The sequence below is a fragment of the Schistocerca serialis genome, chromosome 3 (assembly GCF_023864345.2).
Source record: "Schistocerca serialis cubense isolate TAMUIC-IGC-003099 chromosome 3, iqSchSeri2.2, whole genome shotgun sequence".
Lineage (NCBI taxonomy): Eukaryota > Metazoa > Arthropoda > Insecta > Orthoptera > Acrididae > Schistocerca > Schistocerca serialis.
In genome coordinates, this window is record NC_064640.1 from 70,240,292 (window position 1) to 70,264,506 (window position 24,215).

The 24,215-nt window shown below is 43.4% G+C and overlaps 1 protein-coding gene across 1 annotated transcript in view; it reads right to left on the reverse strand.

Annotated features, from left to right (window-relative positions):
* Positions 1 to 425: 425 nt before the first annotated feature.
* LOC126470682 (uncharacterized) overlaps positions 426 to 24,215 on the reverse strand; it is a 191,578-nt gene continuing 167,788 nt past the window's right edge. The window contains exon 3 of the mRNA XM_050098682.1: positions 426 to 484. Coding sequence (XP_049954639.1) covers positions 426 to 484 — 59 coding nt within the window. The remainder of the gene's footprint in view (positions 485 to 24,215) is intronic.

The window sequence follows — 24,215 nt, forward strand, 5'->3', positions numbered from 1 at the left end:
TGTGGCCAAGCGGTTAAGGGCGCTTCAGTCTGGAACCGCGCGACCGATACGGTCGCAGGTTCGAATCCTGCCTCGGGCATGGATGTGTGTGATGTCCTTAGGTTAGTTAGGTTTAAGTAGTTCTAAGTTATAGGGGACTGATGACCTCAGATGTTAAGTCCCACAGTGCTCAGAGCCATTTGAACCAACCTCTAATATTTCATGGACTGCTCCAGGCATGTATATGCTGCTTACGGCTACTGAACGTGTGCACTGGAGTGAGGGACTTTTATCTTTATGTTAAGGGAATAGAGGGTTAGTGCGGGCCAGAGGGTACAGGTGGTACAGCTAGGATGACCCGGCCCCTAACAGTGTTCTGCAGTGTTGCTGTACAAATGACCGCTGCCGACTGGTGGGCGTTGTCTTGGTGTGTGTCAGGATGGGCTTCACTCCCACTTGGCACGTCCTGGTTTCTTTAGATGGGTTGGCATGACGTAGTAAGAAGCTGCATACAAACAAATGGTTACCATAAACAGTTCTTTATTAATCCATTAAACTTGAACAATCATTCGGAGATGTCCTTATTTTTGGCATGGTTTCGCATCGGCTCGTAATATTTCCTCACTTAGCAGTGGGCGGGGAAGACGAAGCAAACAGCCTGCGGGATACATGCGCTGCTCGGGAGGCGGCGCACTGACTCGGCGAATTTGGCACGATGGACGGTGAGTCAGCGGTGGCGGCCACGCAAGGAACACAGCTTTACTGAGCACGGAGCAGCCAGTGGCGTCTTCTACTTTTCGCCAGGTCGCATCACAGCACAGTCTGACCCTGACTGGAGAGCAGTGGCGGGCAACTGGCGGATACCGACAGCACAGATGTGGGTAGCAGGCCATAGTGCTCCGACCGTGAGATGGCAGCAGGATTCAGGTGACGAAGTCGCGTGATGGCGACAGAATGCACAGCAGCCAAGTGCTGTAACGGTTAGACAGGTTCGGAGTCCGTCGTCGGCGTTAACGGATGCGACATAGTTAAGAAGTGGCTTCAAAGTTGCAACTGACACAGGTCGGGCGCAGCAACATTCTCCAGCTGATCGACCACGACATGCACTTGGGGTTTAAAGGCAGCTCCTCTGAGCTGACTTTGTGGAATGGCTGTGTGTCACGCAGAAATGTCTGGAGAGAGGCCAGTGACTGAGGTCCGGCTGTTGTCACGTGCTAGATGGTAAAACTACAGAAGTTTATGAAGGCTGGACCACTCCCAGATAGTTGACGAGTGAAAGTGGTGATATGGAAGTAACTAGATGCTGCTGAGTTGCTGAAGTGGCAGGGCGTCATCCGACGGTGGCGAATGCCCAGGTCCTGGCGCTCTGTTGTTGGCTCTGGGCACTACTATGGTCTTTCCTGTTACAGTATTTTTATGTGGCAACAGTTGAATATAATTGTTTTGTGGACCAAGCTGCTATGTGTTTACTTTGTCTTTCTGTCCGCAAGCTGTTTTCTTTGGATGCTTTTTGTAGCTAACTGTTCGGAAACAGGAAGGAAATAATAAAAGTTTGAAGATACTTACCTATCAGTAGTTAGCTCTAGAGCTAGAGAGAAATTATAAAATTTAATTTCGTTTGTCTTGATACGGCACCATTCTTTTCTTTAAGGCCCCAGTCGGGTGTTATGGCCTATATATGGTGAGGCCTAGATTTAAGAAGAAGCCAGAACAAGAAGGCCATGGGGAACGGCGTGAATGGTCTGAAGAGGGAGTCAAATTAGCCTTTCAAGGTGTTTAAGAGCACGCGGTCTCTTCACTCTTTAGCAAAATGGTAGAACGTACCAAGGGCTAAGTTGCCTAGCAAAACCGTTAGTGGACATGAGACTTCAACTATTTTACTTCGAAGTAAATTTTCAGAATATACACTCCTGGAAATGGAAAAAAGAACACATTGACACCGGTGTGTCAGACCCACCATACTTGCTCCGGACACTGCGATAGGGCTGTACAAGCAATGAGCACACGCACGGCACAGCGGACACACCAGGAACCGCGGTGTTGGCCGTCGAATGGCGCTAGCTGCGCAGCATTTGTGCACCGCCGCCGTCAGTGTCAGCCAGTTTGCCGTGGCATACGGAGCTCCATCGCAGTCTTTAACACTGGTAGCATGCCGCAACAGCGTGGACGTGAACCGTATGTGCAGTTGACGGACTTTGAGCGAGGGCGTATAGTGGGCATGCGGGAGGCCGGGTGGACGTACCGCCGAATTGCTCAACACGTGGGGCGTGAGGTCTCCACAGTACATCGATGTTGTCGCCAGTGGTCGGCGGAAGGTGCACGTGCCCATCGACCTGGGACCGGACCGCAGCGACGCACGGATGCACGCCAAGACCGTAGGATCCTACGCAGTGCCGTAGGAGACCGCACCGCCACTTCCCAGCAAATTAGGGACACTGTTGCTCCTGCGGTATCGGCGAGGACCATTCGCAACCGTCTCCATGAAGCTAGGCTACGGTCCCGCACACCGTTAGGCCGTCTTCCGCTCACGCCCCAACATCGTGCAGCCCGCCTCCAGTGGTGTCGCGACAGGCGTGAATGGAGGGACGAATGGAGACGTGTCGTCTTCAGCGATGAGAGTCGCTTCTGCCTTGGTGCCAATGATGGTCGTATGCGTGTTTGGCGCCGTGCAGGTGAGCGCCACAATCAGGACTGCATACGACCGAGGCACACAGGGCCAACACCCGGCATCATGGTGTGGGGAGCGATCTCCTACACTGGCCGTACACCACTGGTGATCGTCGAGGGGACACTGAATAGTGCACGGTACATCCAAACCGTCATCGAACCCATCGTTCTACCATTCCTAGACCGGCAAGGGAACTTGCTGTTCCAACAGGACAATGCACGTCCGCATGTATCCCGTGCCACCCAACGTGCTCTAGAAGGTGTAAGTCAACTACCCTGGCCAGCAAGATCTCCGGATCTGTCCCCCATTGAGCATGTTTGGGACTGGATGAAGCGTCGTCTCACGCGGTCTGCACGTCCAGCACGAACGCTGGTCCAACTGAGGCGCCAGGTGGAAATGGCATGGCAAGCCGTTCCACAGGACTACATCCAGCATCTCTACGATCGTCTCCATGGGAGTATAGCAGCCTGCATTGCTGCGAAAGGTGGATATACACTGTACTAGTGCCGACATTGTGCATGCTCTGTTGCCTGTGTCTATGTGCCTGTGGTTCTGTCAGTGTGATCATGTGATGTATCTGACCCCAGGAATGTGTCAATAAAGTTTCCCCTTCCTGGGACAATGAATTCACGGTGTTCTTATTTCAATTTCCCGGAGTGTATTTGAGAGTTAACTAGAAGAAAAGACAAAAAATTTGGTAGTGATGCAAAAGAAATACACTAATGAGCCAAAACATTACGACTACCTACTTACTAGCTTGTTTGTCCGTCTTTGGAATAAACTACATCACTGGTTCTGCGTATCTGGGATATGACAGTTTGTTGGTAGGTTTGTGGAGGTATGTCGTATTAGATGTCTACGCACAAATCATGTAATTCGCGTGAATAATGGGCCGCTGATTTGAGTACGCAGTGTTCGCGTCCGATAGCGATCCAAATGCGTTACATAGGATTTACATCAGGCAAATTTTGTCGCCAACACATCAACCTGAGTTTACTATACTGTTCTTGAAACCTCTGTTTCACGGTTCTAGCTCTAAGTTACGGACAATTATACTGCTGAAAGATGACATCGCCGTCGGGGAAGACATCAAGCATGAAGGGATGCGAAGGGTTCGCAGCTGAGAGAGTGTCTTCGATTACTGCTACAGGTCCCATTCAAGCGTAGGAGAATGTCTCCCATAACATAATACTGTTCGCACCAGCCTGCGTCCGTGGCGTGCTGCACTTTTCTAGCCGCCGTTCATTCCGATGGCGGCGTTTGTGGAGACAACCATCGACCTAGTGCAGTTAAAATGAGATTCGCCCGAAGAGCCGATACGTTTCCATTGGTCGACGGTCGAATCCCGATGGTCCCGTGCCCACTGCAATCGTAACTGACGATGCCGTTAGGTCAACATATGAACTTGTAAGGGTGATCTACTGCAGAGCTCCGTGTTCAAAAATGCACGATGAACGGCGTGCTCCGAAATATTTGTGGGTGCACCAGCATTGTGCTTCTTCGGCAGAGATACCACAGTCCACCATCTATCCTACTTTACAGAGCTGGCAAGCCTTCCAACCCCACGTTCTGTGAAGAGTTGTTGACGTTCAACCATTCAGCACCTAGCGGCAGTTTCACTGTCCTTCTACCTCTTTCTGTAGGTGCTCATAACAGTAGCAGCCGCGCGGGATTAGCCGAGCGGCCTAGGGTGCTGCAGTCATGGACTGTGTGGCTGGTCCCGGCGGAGGTTCGAGTCCTCCCTCGGGCATAGGTGTGTGTGTGTGTTTGTCCTTAGGATAATTTAGGTTACGTAGTGTGTAAGCTTAGGGGCTGCAATTAAGTCCCATAAGATTTCACACACATTTGAACATTTTTTTAACAGTAGCACGTGAGCATCCAACCATCTTCGCCGTTTTCTAGATACTCGTTCACAGGCTTTGCGTAATAGTAATCAGCCCTTTGTCAAAGTCGTTTACGTAAAGGTTCAAATGGTTCAAATGGCTCTAAGCACTATGGGACTTAACATCTGAGGTCATCAGTCTCCTAGACTTAGAACTACTAACTAACTAACCTAAGGACATCACACACATCCATGCCCGAGGCAGGATTCGAACCCACGACCGCAGCAGCAGCGCGGTTCCGGACTGAAGCACCTAGAACCACTCGGCCACCACGGCCGGATTTACGTAAAGGATTTCTCCATTTTCAGCCCATCTCTTCGCTAGGGTCAGCTTCTTTTCCTCTTACATATTTTTGTTTATCACGCCATGTGCCCGCAACACCACCAGGTGGCATCCAACGTCGCGATGGGAAGTGGCCACAAAGATAAGAAAAATCTACGGTATTTACACATTAAAAGGTAACTCCCAGAAAAGATTTTTACTCAAGTATTTATGAAAATCGCCTAGAGTTAAGCTGTAAGAAACCGAAATCTTGCGGCTTAAGGTGGTCAGTAGGCCAGTTCATAAGCGTTTCATCAAGTCTATTATTCCAAATATAATAAAGCAGTTAATTTTCCTTCTGATGGGAATCAAATACTAGTACAAACGTGGAAGCGTTATTGGTGGTACGAGTTTTGAGGATAACATCATTCAATATTGTGTATGTGAAGGCTGGTTGCATGAAGTTTCAGCGGACCTGACGATTTTCTTGTTATTGTCATAGTTGTAGATTTGTGAATTAAAAACTAACGTAAAGTTGTCGAAAACACTAAATTTAACCGCTAGCTGCTACGAATTAAACTATCTTGTATCTGATAAAGGAAAACCTATTTCTTTGAATGTTTTTGTGCTTTTGGAAAGGGCCATATTACTAGACAGAAAAAATCAACATCAATCGAGAGATAACTTTGAAGTGTTCTAAATCGTTCTTAATTAATTTTCCATTTGAATGCAGGACAACTTAATCATATTAAATCGTTTTCCTTTCATTTTATAGCTCATTCTTTCCATTGTTTGAATTTTTATGCTATGATTTGCTTAAATTGGCATACTGTTCACATCTCCACAAACATTTGTTGTTTTTTATGTACAGAGGTATTGAACCAACGACAGGTTTCGCAAATGGAATGATGTACGTATCTGAACAGATTTCAGTAACTCGAGAATAAAAACGTACAGTGATATAACACTTGTGATTACGGAAAGATCCCTGGAATATTAGGTAGATTTTTATGCGATATTTTAGTAGTTGTTCAAGTAGAATGTACATTTTGGCACGCGCAAGCAGAGAGAGGGCTTTCCAGTATGGTACACAGCCATTTATTTCGCGCTAGTACTCTGGCCTCGTACGATCAAAGATGCTACGTTGCCTGTTTTTCAGTAAGTCAAATGACTGTCGAGCTGAGCGCAATCTGTGTCCATCGGTCCTGTGGTATATTTTAGGTAAAGGACAAGTTTTCACAAGTTCTGGCAGCCATGTGTGAGGAACAAACATAAAACCACGCCAGAAGATTAGAGATAAAAAACAGTGTTAAAACTTTGTCCTAAACTGGAAGTTCAGAGTTTTCAGTACTGAAGGTCGTGTATTCGTCGAGTTGGCGGAAATGGGTGTACAAAGGCTGGTCGACAGTCTCATGTTTAATTACTGGAATCAACTGAGAACAATTTCACTCAGGAAATTTATAATTACTATATATATATATATATATATATATATATATATATATATATATATATATATATATACGTGTGTGTGTCAGAATACACGAGATGAGATAGTGGAGTTGACTGTCTTTATAATTACATGTAATTACATGTTAAATTAAAGGGCTTTCCTGATAACATTATTAAAGGGACGATACTTCAGAATTCTCGTTGCCTATAACGCTGATCGAACAGCACCACGGATGTTAAAATGGATACAAAAAACATTTCTTTCGACGATGTCATGCCTGCATTGAACGATTGGAGTGAATGTAGCACTTTCTGCAAATCATTACAAAAATATGAGCTTGGAGGTTCGCCACCAGTAGTAGACCAACAGCAAATTTGCAGTTTTTTCATTTTCGCTTACAGCTTTCAATTTAGTCTGCTGATGGGTGGCTCTGGACGGAAACCTCAGCAAGGAGGAAACGAGTAAGATGGCACAGTTATTAAGACATTCCACACAGCGGAGGATAGAGTTTCTTTGTAAACTTCTCTTCAGGTGAACATCTGCATGATTACTTCAGCAAAACCTTCAGCGGGGTCCGTCACTCACTCCCGCTCAAATGACCCGATTCTCCGTGCGTAGCAATGCTGTGTTGGAGAAATATTCGACAGCAACTTGCTCTCGTGCGAACACTTAACGTTCCTTTCCTGTCTATTGACGCTTATGTCTGTTGTCGATTTCTAAATCGATGAAATACCAGATAAAATGGGACTGAAATTGTTTCTTGAGAGCTGAAGACATTTCCAATTGGTTCTCGAATTAGACATAAAATTAGAATTTCAGCCCTGTTAGTTGAGCACGGCACGTATTACGTAAGGATTGACGTTAATGAAAAATTTTCTTAGGAAACCATGATAAACAAAATTAATACAAAAAGTTTAATTTATCCCTCATTAACTGAATTTGTCAGTCACTTTTTTTTTTCATTTCCTAGGGACAGAGCCCGCATCTCGTGGTCGTGCGGTAGCGTTGTCGCTTCCCACGCCCGGGATCCCGGGTTCGATTCCCGGCGGGGTCAGGGATTTTCTCTGCCTCGTGATGGCTGGGTGTTGTGTGATGTCCTTAGGTTAGTTAGGTTTAAGTAGTTCTAAGTTCTAGGGGACTGATGACCTAAGATGTTAAGTCCCATAGTGCTCAGAGCCATTTTTTGAACCTAGGGACAGATATTTGTTAACAGCCCTGCGCACTACCCCTTCGTAATAATATTAACCTCTCCTTTTGCCGTAAGTTTCGCTTCTGCAAGCAATTTTATGACGTTTGCAAACAGACGAAAGTAATATGAGGACATTTTGGAAGAGTGGAGAAACCATTTCCAGTATTATAATTCGTCAGAATTTAGCATCACAACGCGAGATGTGGAGGCAGGTGCGCTATCCAGGTCAGGATACAGCAGTCCAATGACGTTTCGTAATACTTGCCAAACACATTCGCTCGTTTCCAAATATCCCATGATTATATTCTGTAAGTTCTAACAAACGTAAGCGGCGTTTCCGTTACATTTCTTTTTTTCTGTGCCTTTTCTCGCACTGTTAAGACTGTCGTTTTGTCTGTTAAATGCAATGGTACATTTAAGTATCATCTACAGCTTATTTACAGCGCCAGACAAGTTCTTCCTCGAACGTCTTGGTCTTCGCATCAAGAAACGTGACACTCTTCCTGTGGAATCGACGATGTCCCCGTCGACTGCACACGGAGCGTCACGCGCAGCTCACGTCTCCACAGAAGAAACATTTAAACCGGTCGCTGCGATCCGCTGCTATAGAAGACTCGTCGCAAGTTGGGTAGCGATACGCACAGCAGCGGAGGACGTCGAATTCATATCACATCACTGCCTGTAACAGTGATTGGACCGCACATCTTTTTAAACCGTCGGACTCAGACCTCCGCCTGATATTGTCCTCGGATTACTTTCAGATCACTCTGAGCTTACGGAAGACATGCAGTGAGACATTACAGCCGGCCGGAGTGGCCGTGCGGTTCTAGGCGCTACAGTCTGGAGCCGAGCGACCGCTACGGTCGCAGGTTCGAACCCTGCCTCGGACATGGATATGTATGATGTCCTTAGGTTAGTTAGGTTTAATTAGTTCTAAGTTCTAGGCGACTGATGACCTCAGAAGTTAAGTCGCATAGTGCTCAGAGCCATTTGAACCATTTGAGACATTACAAACCTAGCACGACACAATTGGTTCTCTGACTGGTAGTAAATATTGTACTCGAGTATTAGCGGAACACAGAGACTGAAATCATGGATTCAAAGTTATGTATACTTATTCCTGTATACGTCAATATAAATTATAAAAATTTATGTATGTATATATGTTCCATATCTCCGCCCAAACCACTGGTCCGATGTCAAACAAATTTGGTACACGTATCACTTACTGTCTGGAAATCACCGCTGTGGGGTTAAGAATCATTTACTTATCAAAAGGAGGTGGGAGTGAAAAAGAAGCGTAGCCCACGAAGTGCGAATACCTATACTTTAGTCATCCAGTATTTGGGGATGAGAGCACTTAGACACTTGCAACAAACTTTATATACACATTTTCAAACTATACAAAACTTTCGTTGACGACCCCCACAAAATCACATGTACTGCTGAATGTACCAGAAAAATTATATCGTTGTACGACATACAGTTCAAGAGATATGATAACGTAAACAATCTGAGCCGTGGAAAACTGCCGCATCATGCAAGACGCTTAAAATTATTACTTAGTTAGTACTAACTCTATTTGTAGTACTTTTCGCAGACATTATCCACATAAGTCACTGAATGTATCCGCAAAAAAAATCATTGTACGACACATAGTTCAGAAGATATGACATCATGAAGATGAAATGCGTGGGAAACTACAGAATCAAGCATGACGTTTTAATTTATTCTTAACTACTAATTCTATTTGCAACACATTTCGGATACAGAATCCAAATATAACACGGAATGTACCTGCAAAATGGTATTATTGTACAGCACATAGTTAAGGAGATATGACATCATAAAAACTGAGCTGCCTGAAAACGAAACTGCAGGGCGAAATTCGCTAGAGATACAGGTGAAACATGTGTACAAATACGTGTGAAATATGTTAAATACATTTGAAGTATATATTAAGTACGCATACACAGACACAGCCACAGTTAAAAACCTCATTCTAAACCCCTGGAACCATTTCAGCCACGTTTGGTACACATGTTAGTTAGAACCTGGAAAGAAATACAGTGGGGGTAAGAATCACAAGCCGCCTTTTTGGATAAGCGTGATAACGTGGAGGGAGAACTGGGATAAGGTGGGTAGATATCGAGGGGAGAGGAGGAGACCGATAGAGAAGGTGGGAGGAAGAGATAGGCTGAGAGGGGAAAGAGGAGATGAACAGACAGAGTAGGAGGAGGAGGAGAAGGAGTATGAGATGGACAAAGAGGTAGGAGGAGGAACTGGGCAGAAGGGGAAAGATCAGGGTGGGGAATGAGAGGTTCAACAGAAGGAGGGGCAGGAGGAGATGGACATAGTGGGTGGTGCAGGTGGTGGACAAAGAGAGGGGGTAGGACTAATAGAAACGAAACTGAAACTTCTTGGCATATTAAACCCGCGTGCCAGACTGAGACTCGAACTCGGGATCATTGCCGTATTTCATTCTGGAATAATAGAAGATTGGAATAAATACATATCCGTGCAATATTAGGTTCTCAGCTATTTGTGAATAAATACCTTTACATTTTAATCATTCCACAGCATTTTATGTGTTCTAGAGTGTTCACCCATCTCTTTACACCGACGAACATAATCCATTTCCGTCTATGAGGATGGGACTAGTGACTACATGGATTCACTGTAGAAGATTCGACATCCCTACATATTGAACTAATCAATATTTCATTCAGTGTCAGCGAAACTGATTGAAATATTTCTTTTCTATAAACAGCCAGGCACAGAAAGCGTCTGTATTTCATTTTTGCATTGTTCCTAGCTTTTTTATATCTATTCTTGAAGTGATTTAAATTTTATGTGAAATAGCAACTTCTGGAGAACAACCACTCACAGCTCTTAGGGCCTATTGAGTTTCAGAGCCAAGAAATCCAAGCTTTGCTAGCAAGCATTACCAAACTGGAGGAAGCACAGCCACCTCCTCCCTTCCACTTTTTTGATGAAAACCAAGAGCAATGGAAGGAGTACCGCATACAACTCGAGCAGCGCTTCGCAGCTTAGAAAATCACAAACGACATTTTTTCTTGAGTAAGAGTGCACACTTTTTATGTATGTAGGAAATTGTTCCCTCAAGTAGAGTCCCAAACCCTACCAAATGAGGAAGTCGTTCTGACGTTAGATGAATTTTTTGAAGCTCCGATTCTTGTAGATGCTGATCGTTTCAAATTTTTTCGTACGCATCGTCATATTAATCACTCTTATAAGGAAAGAATCGCTCAACTCGAGGGCATCACTAGGAAATTTAAATTTAGCTGCACTTGTGGAGCTTCTTTCCAAGATGAATCGGTTCGCGATGCTATTATTCTCAACCTTGCAGACAACGGAATACAGCGTAAGATTGTAAAGCATCGTAATCCTTGCCTCAGTGACATACTTCAAGTAATCGAAACTGAAGTAGTAAGAGACTTCGCGGAACTTGACTTTATCGTGTCTGTTGTTGCAACACCGTGGCTAATTCTAACAAGGGGAGGCCGCCAATTGTGAAATTCAGATTCGATTCATACTGCGCATAATAAATGCTCATGGCCAGAGGTGTAATGTGGCAAAGCACCAAGATGCACTTCTCAGCCGTTGTCGAGAAAATCGACAGTTAAAAGAAACCGTTGCGGTGAAATACTCTCTACGATTAACAGTTTTCTACAGCGTGGTGGTGCAGCGGTAAGCGCTCGGGTTCGTAATCCGAAGGTCGCCGGGTCGAATCTCGCTTCATGCAACTTTTTTTTTAGTATTTGTTTTTTTGTAATTCATATATATATAATTCCCGGCAATCAGTTGCAACAATTATGCATATAATAAGTTGGTGAAAGTCGTTTGTCGTGGAAAAACTGGCGACTTCGAACATCATTATGTTTTCCGCAAACAAAGTTGTATTTCACAAATGTTATTAATTGTCTTCATAATGTTAACCACGTATAGTTAACGGAAGACGTAGAAACGAATACGTATAGCGTAAGTCAAACGTTCGAATTAGAATAGAGACCGCACGAACACAAACTTGCTGTGGCAGGTATGAAATATAAACTCCGTTACTCGCTCGTTACACTTGAAGGACAGATGTTGAATGGGCCGAAACGAGCCGCCCCATAACAGCGTAGTTGCCTGCTTACTTCGAAAGAAGGTAGATGCGGTCCCTAGCGCAACTTATAACATCGTCGAAAATCAGTGCGGACGGGACAGCTTTGGTACACCCTGTTAAACAAACGGAAAAATGGAGGCGGTACAATTGGAGAGCGATCCGCCTTCACCAACATGCATAAGCAATTCATTAATAGTTTATATATATATATTTGAATTGCAAAAAACTAATAATAATAAAATATTGCATGGCGCGAGATTCGATCCGGCGACCTGCGGATTACGAACCCGAGCGCTTACCGCTGCGCTATGACGCTGTAGAAAATCATTAATCGTAGAGAGTATTTCACCGCAACGGTTTCTTTTAACTGTCGATTTTCTCGACAACGGTTGAGAAGTGCATCTTGGTGCTTTGCCACATTACACCTCTGGCCATGAGCTTTTATTATGCGCAGTATGAATCGAATCTGAATTTCACAATTGACGGCCTCCCCTTGTAAGAGGGCTCTGCCGCGCGTAGTTCGTGTTGACAACAGCTGCAAGCCACGGCGTAAGCTGTGAATGAGGCGCCCAGCCACTTACACGGCACGTTCACGCGCTCCGAAGTTTTGTGTAAAATGTAATGTCACGCATAATCGCAAACACTGCTTATTCTGCCAACTGGAATGCTGCCACTGTCTCAAGTCAGGATACATACATAAATTGTGCCTGAAAAAGAAGCGCAAAGCAAATTCTATTTCACTTCAATTTAGACTTGAGCAAATGGAGATTTGTATGGTTCAAATGGCTCTGAGCACTATGAGACTTAACATCTGAGGTCATCAGTCCCCTAGAACTTAGAACTACTTAAACCTAACTAACCTAAGGACATCACACACATCCATGCCCGAGGCAGGATTCGAACCTGCGACCGTGGCTGTCGCTTAGCTCCAGACTGTAGCGCCTAGAACCGCACGGCCACTCTGGCCGGCAGATTTGTATGATCTCACAGTCTTAATAAGTGGCGAGGCGTGAGGTATTCTGAACTATAATCGCTTTTAAAAAGTGTTAAAAGTAGCAGTGTTGTTGCTATTATTATTATTGCCATTGTTATTCGTACTATGCCGCGCGGGGTAGCCGAGCGGTCTATGGCGCCTTATCACGGTCCGCGCGGCTGCCCCCGTCGGAGGTTGTTCGAGTCCTCCCTCGGGCATGGGTGTGTGTGTTGTCCTTAGAGTACGTTAGTTTAAGTTAGATTAAGTAGCGTGTAGGCTTAGGGACCGATAGACCGATGACCTCGGCAGTTTGGTCCCATAAGACCTTACCACAAATTTCCTTTCCCCAAATCGCTTCAGGCAAATGCCGCGATAGTTCCTTTGAAAGCACACGGCCGATAGCCTTTTCCATCCTTTCCTAATCCGAGCTTGTGCTCCGTCTCTGATGACCGCTCTGTCTCTAATGACCTCGTTGTCGACAGGACGTTAAACACTAATCTCCTCATCATCCCCGAATTTATTCTGAACATACAGCAAATTGCAGCTCCTTTTCATCGTGTTCGCCGTACAAATCATCCTTTATAATTACCTGGAAATGCGAACAGTCTCATTTCAAAGGTTGAAAAATGTGTTGCTTAGTATCCCATGCCTTATTCATTTACATTCGCGAAAAACAGTAGTGCTTGGAGTTGATGAATAGCCGCGCGGAGTGGCCGCGCGGTTTGAGACGTCATGTCACGGACTACGCGGCCCCTCCCGCTGGAGATTCGAGTCCTCCCTCGGGCATGGGTGTGTGTTGTTCTTAGCATAAGTTAATTTAAGTTAGTTTAAGTAGTGTGTAAGTCTAGGGACAGATGACCTAAACGGTTTGGTCCCGTAGGATTTCACACACATTTGAACATTTTTGAGTTGATGAATCATCAAATGGAATAGGGACAGTTTTATCTCACAAGACTGAAAACACTGAACGCCCCTTAGCATTCACGTCTAAGACACTGACCACGGCCCATGTCAAGTGCAGTCTCCTCGAAATGTGAGACTTAGCCATCACGAAATTTCATCAGTGTCTCCATGGTAGAATTTTTCTCGTGATACATCATAAGCCGCTGACTGCTTCTTTCATTCGACGAAAGATGTGCCTCATTGTGCAGCACAGAAATTGCAACTTTCGTCAGTACATCTGTGAAATTACCAGTATAAAATTCTCATTCGCCCTACGACAGAGTGTGCAAACGCAGCCACCCTGTCTCGCTTACCTATGAAAAATGATGCGGAACTCGGTGCTACAGAAGGTTCTTCTTATTTTCAAATTGATCATGCAGATTCGCAAGCACTGCAAACTTTTCCCATTGATGGGAGCCGGATCGAACAAGCTACTGAACACTACGATTGCTCAAATATTACATTCAGACGGGCTGGCCTCGAAATCCGAAATCAATTTCAGATGCAGTAGTATACAAATACTATGCACAACGCAGTAACCTTTCTCTTGAGAGTGGAGTAATTTTATTGCGTAGACCTAATGAACAAGCACGAATCATGATTCCCACGTGACTGCAGCACCATGATTCGAAACTATTACATAAAGGACATTTGAGAATCGTTAGGACTAAAGCTGGCCGGAGTGGCCGACCGGTTCTAGGCGCTACAGACTGGGACCGCGCTACCACTACGGTCTCAGGTTCGAATCCTGCCTCGGGCATGGATGTGTGTGATGTCCTTAGGTTAGTTAGATTTAAGTAGTTCTAAGTTCTAGGGGACTGATGACCTCAGAAGTTAAGTGCCATAGTGCTCAGAGCCATTTGAACCATTTGAAATGCGGAATGTACAAATAACTTGCAAATGAAAATTCCATTTCGGTTTTTGTGTTTCGTCAGCGTGTTTTCCAAGATTAACGTCGAAGTTTTTCGTTTATAGGAAGGGTTATTGGAAACAGCCTGTGGCTCGGACAGGGCGCCCCACGCAGATATTCCGGCTCGTGTTGAGAACGTGCGGCTGATTCGTTTGAGGCCATTCTTGAAGTAGAGCTACTAACCAGTCCTGGAAGAAGTACGACGTTTCCAAAATTTGCGACCCTTATTCACTTAGTTCACTATCGAAGCTTTTCATGTATTTTGCGAGCAGTATGCCACGTTCAGAAGAAGCAGCTCCATTCAGTCGTTATAATGAGATCACTTTACATGCAAATCAGTTTTTTGTTCCTCAGACTTGTTAGAGATGCATAAAAGTTGGTGAGATAATGATGTATCACAGGTGACTCGTTTAAGTAGTTCTAAGTTGTAGGGGACTGATGACCTCAGAAGTTAAGTCCCATAGTGCTCAGAGCCATTTGATCCATTTTTAGGACTAAGCAGCTAGCACGCCAGCATTGTACGTGGCTCGGGATCTCTAAGCAGGTGGGACAGAAGATTGCACTGTGCCACGCATCCACAGGTAACCAGGCAGTACCAAGCTGAGAATTTTTCATTGGCAACGCATTCCCTTTGATTTTGTTCGTTGTTTCTGGAACACACAGTGGCTGATAGGAGTATACAGTAGGTATGTATTTGTCATTTCTGTGAATTCAACAACTATTGCTAGCAGAATAAAAGCTCCCCCTTCTGCCCATTGCTTAGAAGGTTTGCCAAGAACAACTGTTTCGGACAATGGTCCGTAGTTTTCTTAGTCTGAATATCAATAATTTTGCCAACTAAATGAAATTCATCATATCCAGACGGCACCATTCTCTCCCCAATCGAACGGTGAAACCGAACATTTCATTCACTCGAGGGAAAATGCGTTGTTGTTGTTTCTCAGCATCGATCTTTCACGACGCTTCGCCAGCATAACCAATACACGGTCGGTCGTCACTGCACTCTGCTGTATTTATTTCATCATCAACGATCTACTTGAGACGCCAATTTTACAACGAAGATCTGCATGAAAGACGCAGTTTTCGATCATGTCTTTAAGAAACCTCGGAGCTGGGAATCGGGCGTCGTCACGCAGACAACTGGCTGAGCTCATTATACCGATCCTGGCAAAACAGGCACCTGCCGACTGCACCAAAATGAGCGAACTACGTGTTCTTGATTACTGTGATCCTGGCGCAGATTTCGATGTTTCAGAAACGTTGCCTGTAACCCATTCTGCCGCCACCGGGCAGCCCGTACCTGAGTCATCAGCTGGCTCTGCCACAAAGGTCAACCCTTGCCCCCTATGGAGCCGCTGCTGCCTCAGCAGCCACTGCCGCTGCCGCAGCATCTGTCGCCATTCACAGCGGAGTGAGCCACGGACACCGAGCCTGTATCAATCGTACAGCCTTCGGTATCCACAGCAGCGCCAGTGCTGCACCCACCTGTTCCGTTGGATGGACGTCATCCTCCCGGTTTTTTTAGCATTTGTTCCCTGGGGTCCGGGTCCCGGGTCGGTTGGCGCAATCTACCGTCGCGACACAACAAAACCCATCAGCAACACCACGGCACAAACCTTCCCACATTGTCGCCCGCAGCCACACTAAGCGACTACAGTCCGCTGTACTGGAACAGGGGCGGGGAGGAGGAATGCGCGCCGGCCAGAGTGGCCGAGCGGTTCTAGGCGCTTCAGTCCGTAACCGCGCGACCGCTACCGTCGCAGGTTCGAATCCTGCCTCGGGCATGGTTGTGTGTGATGTCCTTAGGTTAGTTAGGTTTAAGTAGTTCTAAGTTCTAGGGAACTGATGACCTCAACCGGCCGGTGTGGCCGCGCGGTTAAAGGCGCTTCAGTCTGGAACCGCGTGACCGCTACGGTCGCAGGTTCGAATCCTGCCTCGGGCATGGATGTGTGTGATGTCCTTAGGTTAGTTAGGTTTAAGTAGTTCTAAGTTCTAGGGGACTGATAACCACAGATGTTAAGTCCCATAGTGCTCAGAGCCATTTGAACCATTTGATGACCTCACATGTTAAGTCCCATAGTGCTCAGAGCCATTTGAGGAATGCGCTGTTGACGGTGTCTTCGTCGACCACACACGATGCGTCACGATCCGCTCACCTCTCCGCAGAAGATTCGTTTAAACCGTCTCTCCTCCCCCACCCCCCTCCCGCGAGTCATCACTATAGAGAGCCCGCCAGGGGGCGCTACACACGCGAACAGGGGGGACAGAATTCACGTCACCTCATTGCCTGCATTCGTGGTCGGACGGCGCATCTTTCTAAGGCGCCGCTCTCGAAGCTCCGCCTCAAATTACTCTGCTCATCACGTTGAGCCTCAGGAACACCTTCTCAGCGAAATACTACGAACTTAGCACGACGCTAGTGCTACTCCGATTGCCAGTAAATATTATAATCCACTAGTGGAACTGACTCATGGTTACAAAGTTAGGTATGCTCAATACCTCATACAGTAAATTATAAAAAAATACGTTTATATCTTAATCATTATAAAGTGTTTTATGTGTACTAGTGTTAATCCCCCTTGTTATACCGACGGAAACAACAGCATTTATGTATAATTTCAGTTAGGGTACGATATACGCGGGTGTATAAGGGCCAGTCAAACGAAAACAAGACACATGGAAAAATTTAAGTAAGCTTTTTATTATTTCAAAAGTTATTGCCATAACTCTTATATTTATTCCACTGGGAGACAATAAGGTCAATGCCTTCATGGAAGATATTTTTGCGGTTGCTTACGGTACCATGACTGTACCCAGGCGTGTCGCCTCTTCGTCCGAAGCAGATCGACGGCCACGTATGTCTTTCTTCAGGGCTCCAAAAATATGGAAATCCCATGGCGGATGGATCGGGATCATATGAAGAACGTGTAAGGGCTTCCCAGCGAAACTTGTGCAACGTACTCCAAACAACCTTGGGAACATGTGGAATGTGATATGAAGTGATTAACTTTTCAGAAACCTCACGAATGAAAATGTGACTGTCTTGTGTAACGAAACCAAAAATTGTAACCACACCTTCTCCAGCCGTCTGAGCATCCGCTACGCAATAGACCGACTGTGCTCTTTTCGAAACGTGTTCATGATTTTAAGAAATAATAAATTCACTAACATTAGCACTAACTGCCTAGAGAAATCATCAGGCATTTCTCAGAGAAAATAAAGCATTGGCGTTAGAAGTGGAGGTAGTAAAAATGACTATTTGCAAGTCGTGAACGAAGTTATCTAACTGGGAAATCAATGTGAATTACAACTTTGTCTGGGATTCATAGATACTGAGGTAACTTTTTGACTCAGTGTCAATGAATTGCGTACTATAAGTCCTTAGCAACAAGACACTGAGTCAATCTACTCCTATACAATGACGAAGGTAATCCTCAATGATACAGCTTTCATTAGATCTCATGACGACAGTGAGAAACTCAAAACTGAAATAGGAGTTGGACAAGGAGGTGCGATGTGACCAAAACTATTTTCTTCACTCCTAAATGAAGTTGGCAGGTTACTAAAAGGAATACGTGATAATGAAGCATATCTAAGCCATCCGTTTGCCTACGGTGCAAATAAACTGTAACAACGAATAAAAGAATTTAATAGAGCAGGTTTGGATGCAGGCCTGAAAACCAGATACAAAGACTAATATAATGTTTAACCGACATAGCGAAAGAAAATAGTACAAATTAGCAACGACGTAGATGAGTTCTTATTTTTATGGCAGTTCAGGACAATGATTAGATGGACAGGACTAGAACGATACAGAAGAGTAACAGTGGCCGTAACTGCTTTTAGGATTTTCAAAGCTATCTTTCAGATACATCTAAAACGTAAAACGTTGAGTGTTGGTTGCCGGTTATAGCAGTGAGACAAAGGGTTTTTAATACGAAAATGATTCAGAACTGAGGACTGGTGATTGCTCAGTGGAGAGACTGATGTTGAGGAATTACTAGTGTAAGGAAGATAAAAAAATTTGTTTTGTGATGAATATGAAATGGAGGTGGGCAGGGTATTACGGATGGACGACTTGTTGAGGTAGCGGTAATGGACTATGCAGGGTGAACCAGAGCTGCACTGACTAACTTTCAGAGGTGGTAGTATTGACCAATGCAAGAAAAAAGTGTCTGAAAAACATAGGCTCTAAAATGCAAACCTTAAGAGCTATAAGCTGTTGTTCATCTTCGCTACTGCGAGATATATCTTCTCTACTCTTTGCTTTCCATATTTTGAGAAGTGGTAGTATGGACCGAAATGAGATAAAAAAGGTCCATTACAGATGGACTCTAAAGTGCATACTTTGAAAGCTATGAGCACTTGTTCATCTTCGCCCTTGTGAAGCACATCTCTTCTACTGAACTAGGACTCATAAGTTTTAACGTACGGATTTTAGACATATTTTCTCGTTTTGGTCTATACTATAACCTCTGAAAGTTTGTGTCAGGAATTATCCTTCACCCTGTATACACCAACGTTACTAATGAATATCTATTAGTGACAACCATATCAAAATCCCTGCAATAGTTCCTGGGATTAGCCGTAACATAGAGAAACGTGACAAGAGACTTTCTGTATAATGCACGACACTCGTCTTCCTCAATTTTTAAGGGGACTTGTAGCATCGTTGGTTTAAGACAGCTGTGAACAATGAATTGTTCATTTTATCTGGTAAAACGTTAGCATAAAACTGTTATGCAAATGACACTAACTTGAAAACATTTTCCCGATACTTGGTAGTACTGAATTCTCGTACGAGTGTCTTCTAGATTCCGTTATCTATGAATGGGTAGCCAAGAGGATTACTATCTGACAGTATTAGATTAGATAATCATCTGAAACAAACTTTGATCTACTGAGAGACCAAAACAGAGGACGAAAGTACCATGGAAGCATAGGGTACTTGGGCCACTGCCATTTCCCTGTCAAGTGTATTAGACAGACTTTGTGGCATGCAAGCGAGTAGTAACCGTACAAGATTACTCTCTTCGGCGCATATATTTCGAATGGTAACGAAATATAAAATTTTGGGATACATTAAAAATACAACTCTGAAAACACACACTAAAAGTCGTTTTATCGGATCAGTGGCCGATTGCATTAAAAAAAAATAGTGAGGTTCAGTGGACAAAAGTCTGAATATAGGATAAAACGAAATTAGTGTTCTCGTTTCCTTCGTTATGTCTGAAATACATAATTTTGACATAAAAGTAAGTAATCATTGTAGAATGTTCACTCTCTAAAGCCTTTGGGGATGTTTGTGTGCTATTCTTTCAAACTACCACATTACCATAAATGAACCGACATTCATTTGAAACTTCGTGACGGCAAAAGTTTTGGATAGGAGGATATTAGTGTTTAACGTCCCGTCGACAACGAGGTCATTAGAGACGGAGCGCAAGCTCTGGTGAGGGAAGGATATCGGCCGTGGCCTTTCAAAGAAACCATCCCGGCATTTGCCTGAAGCGATTTAGGGAAATCACGGAAAACCTAAATCAGGATGGACGGAGACGGGATTGAACCGTCGTCCTCCCGAATGCGAGTCCAGTGTGCTAACCACTGCGCCACCTCGCTCGGTAAAAGTTTTGCTTCTCGGCGCGTAAGTAAGTAGACAGACTAAAGCCTAATGTTTACGCACTGTTGTCGTGATCTGTTTTGCAATCGAAAAACAATACTTTGCTTCGCCTATCATAATTTAAGTAAATGTTTCCGCGATATTACAGTAAACAGAATTCATTCAGTAGTATAATTGCACGCATCAGAAGCACCTCGCGGCGACCGTTCGTGAAAACACTGAAAAGGCGCGTTTCATCAGTGGAAAGGGTTATGCAAAAACCATTGACGGTGATGGAGCTCAAATACACCAGGTCACACAGTCCCTACAATAGATAACGGATGGGTAAGTCTGAATGGCGTTAGGGAACACGTCAGCTCGGTGCAGTTCAATATACTCAGTCCACACAAAGCTTTACGGTGTATTACGCTATCAGCACACGAACAATCCGAAAGGTTTTTGTGTTTACAGTCCAGGCAAAACACGAAGACCACAGTAAAATGAAATACGATATTCCGAAAGAGATACGTTTCTGTAGGGAAATTACTAAATTATTTTCGCAGAACATGCCACAGAACAGTTTCCAAATATATTTTTCTGTCCTCTTTAAGCTATTAATTGTTAGGTGCTAATGGCAAGAGAAATTAAACTGATTGTGGTGTAGTAAAGATAATTCTTTGGAATACGCTCTCTTTGTAAAATACGTTGAAATTAAAAACGCCGTGTAGTGTACCTCAGGCACACATTAAACAGCTATTTGTCAAACGGTTGAAGTTCACATTGAGCCTAGCCATTTATTTTTTGACTGCTCACACTTTTTTTTCATTGTTGCCAGTTCGAAGCCATTGTGAGAAAAACCACCCAGTTAGCTTTCACGACCGCATTTGACTTGCCACAATCAGAAATCTAAGACAATATTATGTAACTGAAGACACGAGTGAATTTAAAAAGCAATGCAAGTGATTTCAAAATAAAAAGTAAATATTTGATAAGATTTGTGTTTTAATATTTTCAACCATTCTTCCTCACTTTCTTGGATTAATGATGTTTCTTTTGTAGATAAGAATAACTATTACTTACCTTTTCCAACTGAATTTTATGTATATTTCTTACCTAAACAAGTTTCCACTAATTGTTTTAAGCGTCTTTAATTGCCTATATAGAAATTATGATTGAATTAATTATTTGCTTATCTATAAATGCTTGGTTATGAGTCATTTAGTTTAGCTCTATACAGTTCTATAGCAAAGGTTTTAGGTTAACTAATCGCTTACATTAATCATAACTACAATATATAGATTCCGATCTCCTATGTGTCTCCATTGGATCTTCTGTTAGTACTTTTGTACCCAAATTAAGAAACATCCGTGTACAATAGTCCAGAACTGGTAAGAAAAGAGGTAATGAATACACATATATAAATATGAGATATAATGGTAAGTGCTTAGTTTTCACACTTTGCTTATAACGAATGTAAACAATGTGTTAATCTGAAAATTCTTGAATGCAACATTAAATACCTAAGCTAAACGATTCATGACAGACAAAGTATTGATACTCAAGCAAATAATTTCTGGAATAAACGTTTCATTTGTAGAAAACAGAATATTCCTCAAGCAATTAAGTGAAACACATTTGATTCAGCAAGAACAGGTTGTTTGCACGAGACAGTTACGAATTATTCTCATCTACAAAATGAACAGTTTTTGATGAGATATTACCATAGATAATTTAGGTAGAATCATTCCTTTCAAAATTAGTCCATTTTCATTTCGCTTTGGGGTCATCTTAGTTACTCATAGATGACGTGAAGAAAAAATTCCGAATATGCGTCTATCATGTTGCTGGTATCCAAAGACAGACTCAGTTTCGCTGGGAAACGACGCATATAAATCTGAATCGTTGTTAATGATGGTTTTAAAAAATTCTTCAAAAGAAAGTAGTTCAGTTTCACAAACACGAGCTACAAAAAGGAAAACGGTCACGTAACTCCGTTTGCAAGGCAGAATACAGAGGTTCGGTGATGTACGAACTCAATGACTGGAAGGAAGGAAGGGGAAGGAAGAAAGGAAGAAAGGAAGAAAGGAAGAAAGAAAGAAAAAAAGAAAGAAAGATTAACATTTAACGTCTCGTCGATAACGAGATCATTAGATATGGAGTACAAGCTCAGATTGTTTTGTTAAGGAGGAGGAAGGAAATCAGCCGCGCCCTTTCAAAAGAACTGTCACTGTATTTGCCTGGAGTGATTTAGGGAAATCACGGAAAACCTAAATCTGGATGGCCGGAGGTGAATTTAAATCGTTGTTCTCCATAATGAGAGTACATTGTGCTAATCATTGTGCCCCCTCGCTCGTTCAACGACCGTAGAGGCCAGGGAAAAGGGGCTATAACACATTCATGCTCATTATAACAGTTTTCAACATTTTCTGTCCCACGAAATATCTTCTGTCACATGAGTATTACCATGTTGGAAAGTGCAGTTCTGTTTTAGTAGCAACTCCAGCGCCAGTGAAGAAATAGAAGGGACTGAATCAAACAGAAACTTTCCAAAGGAACCATGGCACAAGCTACACTGCACAAACTTTTACTCTGAATGAGTGTGTATCGTATAGGGTTAAGTCTATTATTACAAAAACTCGAAGACTGAGAGAAGACACCTTCAGTTCTACTGTAAAAGTATTGTCTTAATTAAATGAGTCATTATGTATATATAGTGTAAACAAATTTTCATTATTTACTGTTCAGAAAAAAATTCTTGTATACTTAGGTGCTTGCAAAACGCAGTATTACGAAATACTCTGATAGAAAAAAATTAGTACACCTGGAAAGGCTACGTCGATTTTGATCCGATGATCACGTTTCCCGTGATTTCTCTAAATCAATTTAGGTAAATGCTGGTGTGGTTCTTTTGCACAGGGCACTGTCGATTTCCTTCATTGTATTTCTGTTCTGCGAGCTTGAACTCCATCTCTACTGATTATGTCGTCGACGAGTCGTTAATCCCAACCTTCATTCCTTTCACTATGCACAGTACTCTTTATCAAATTCTCCCTTAAAACGTCCAGATACCATCCATAATTCAATGTATCACCAGTAAAAGTTACCGGCACTACTCTAAATGTCAATGATATAACTATCATCTTTGATATTGCAAGTCTATTGTTGCGGATTAAAGGCGATATTTGTCTGAATTTGGTCCCTTTACTCAGCTACTTCGTCGGTCACGGTGTGCTCATTTAAAGATTTGAGTGTCTTTCTGTAGATGCTACGCGACTGATGCTGTGATCCTTCGTCTTCTTTACACGTGTCTGAGAATCACAACTCGGATATTCCCGCGTTCAGCTGTTTAAGCATCGGATCCGGGCAGGACGTAGTCAGATGCTGAGTAAGGAAAATTTTTTGGCATGGCAGACTTGCTATTCAGCCACAGTTGGCTCTGTCTCTCTCTCTCTCTCTCTCTCCCTCCCCCCCTCCCCCCCTCTCTCTCTCTCTCTCTTTTTCCTATTGAAGATCGATGTTCCTGAGTCGTTTACCAAACTTAAGCTGTTGTGACTGGCGCTGGGGCTGCCATCTCTAAGTTATTCAGCCAAAAATACCATATTATTCTGCACAACATACTTTTGCCTTCAATATTTATTAGTCAGAGATAATTTTCGAGACGCCTAGACTGTCACAAGAGGACAGGCAATATCATATACTAAAAATAAACTTACTGTGTCATGTGTGACAATTACAGGAAAAGTATCTACTAGATGCAAAGTATAAAGTATTTGCTAAATTTCTGAATAACAGACTGAGTGCCATATCCGGCTACTAACTGGACGACGAACAAAGAGAATTCAGAAGAAGACGAGCAACAAAGGATACTGTTTTGGCGATAAAGGAAGCAGCTGAATAGAATAGAATTTAAAAGAGAAACTCATGTAGCATACACTGAAATTGAGAAAGCCTTTGATAGTGTTACCGGCGCGTCGTTGCCATTCGCAACGTAAGTAATTCCGTGAATTTCTCTGTAGTCTCTCGACGTCTAGAGCCACATTCCCTATAGCGTTAAATTGTATCAGATATTGCTCTTAAAGTTACTGATCTCTACGGCGTCTTTGATGACGGTGTCCTAACAGTTCGATACGTGAGACAATTTTTTTACTAGAAATGTTTCTGACAAGAACCTCTTGGACTGGAAGACTGAAAGCCTAAAGTATGTGTTCTGAAAGTATGACTAAAGCGAT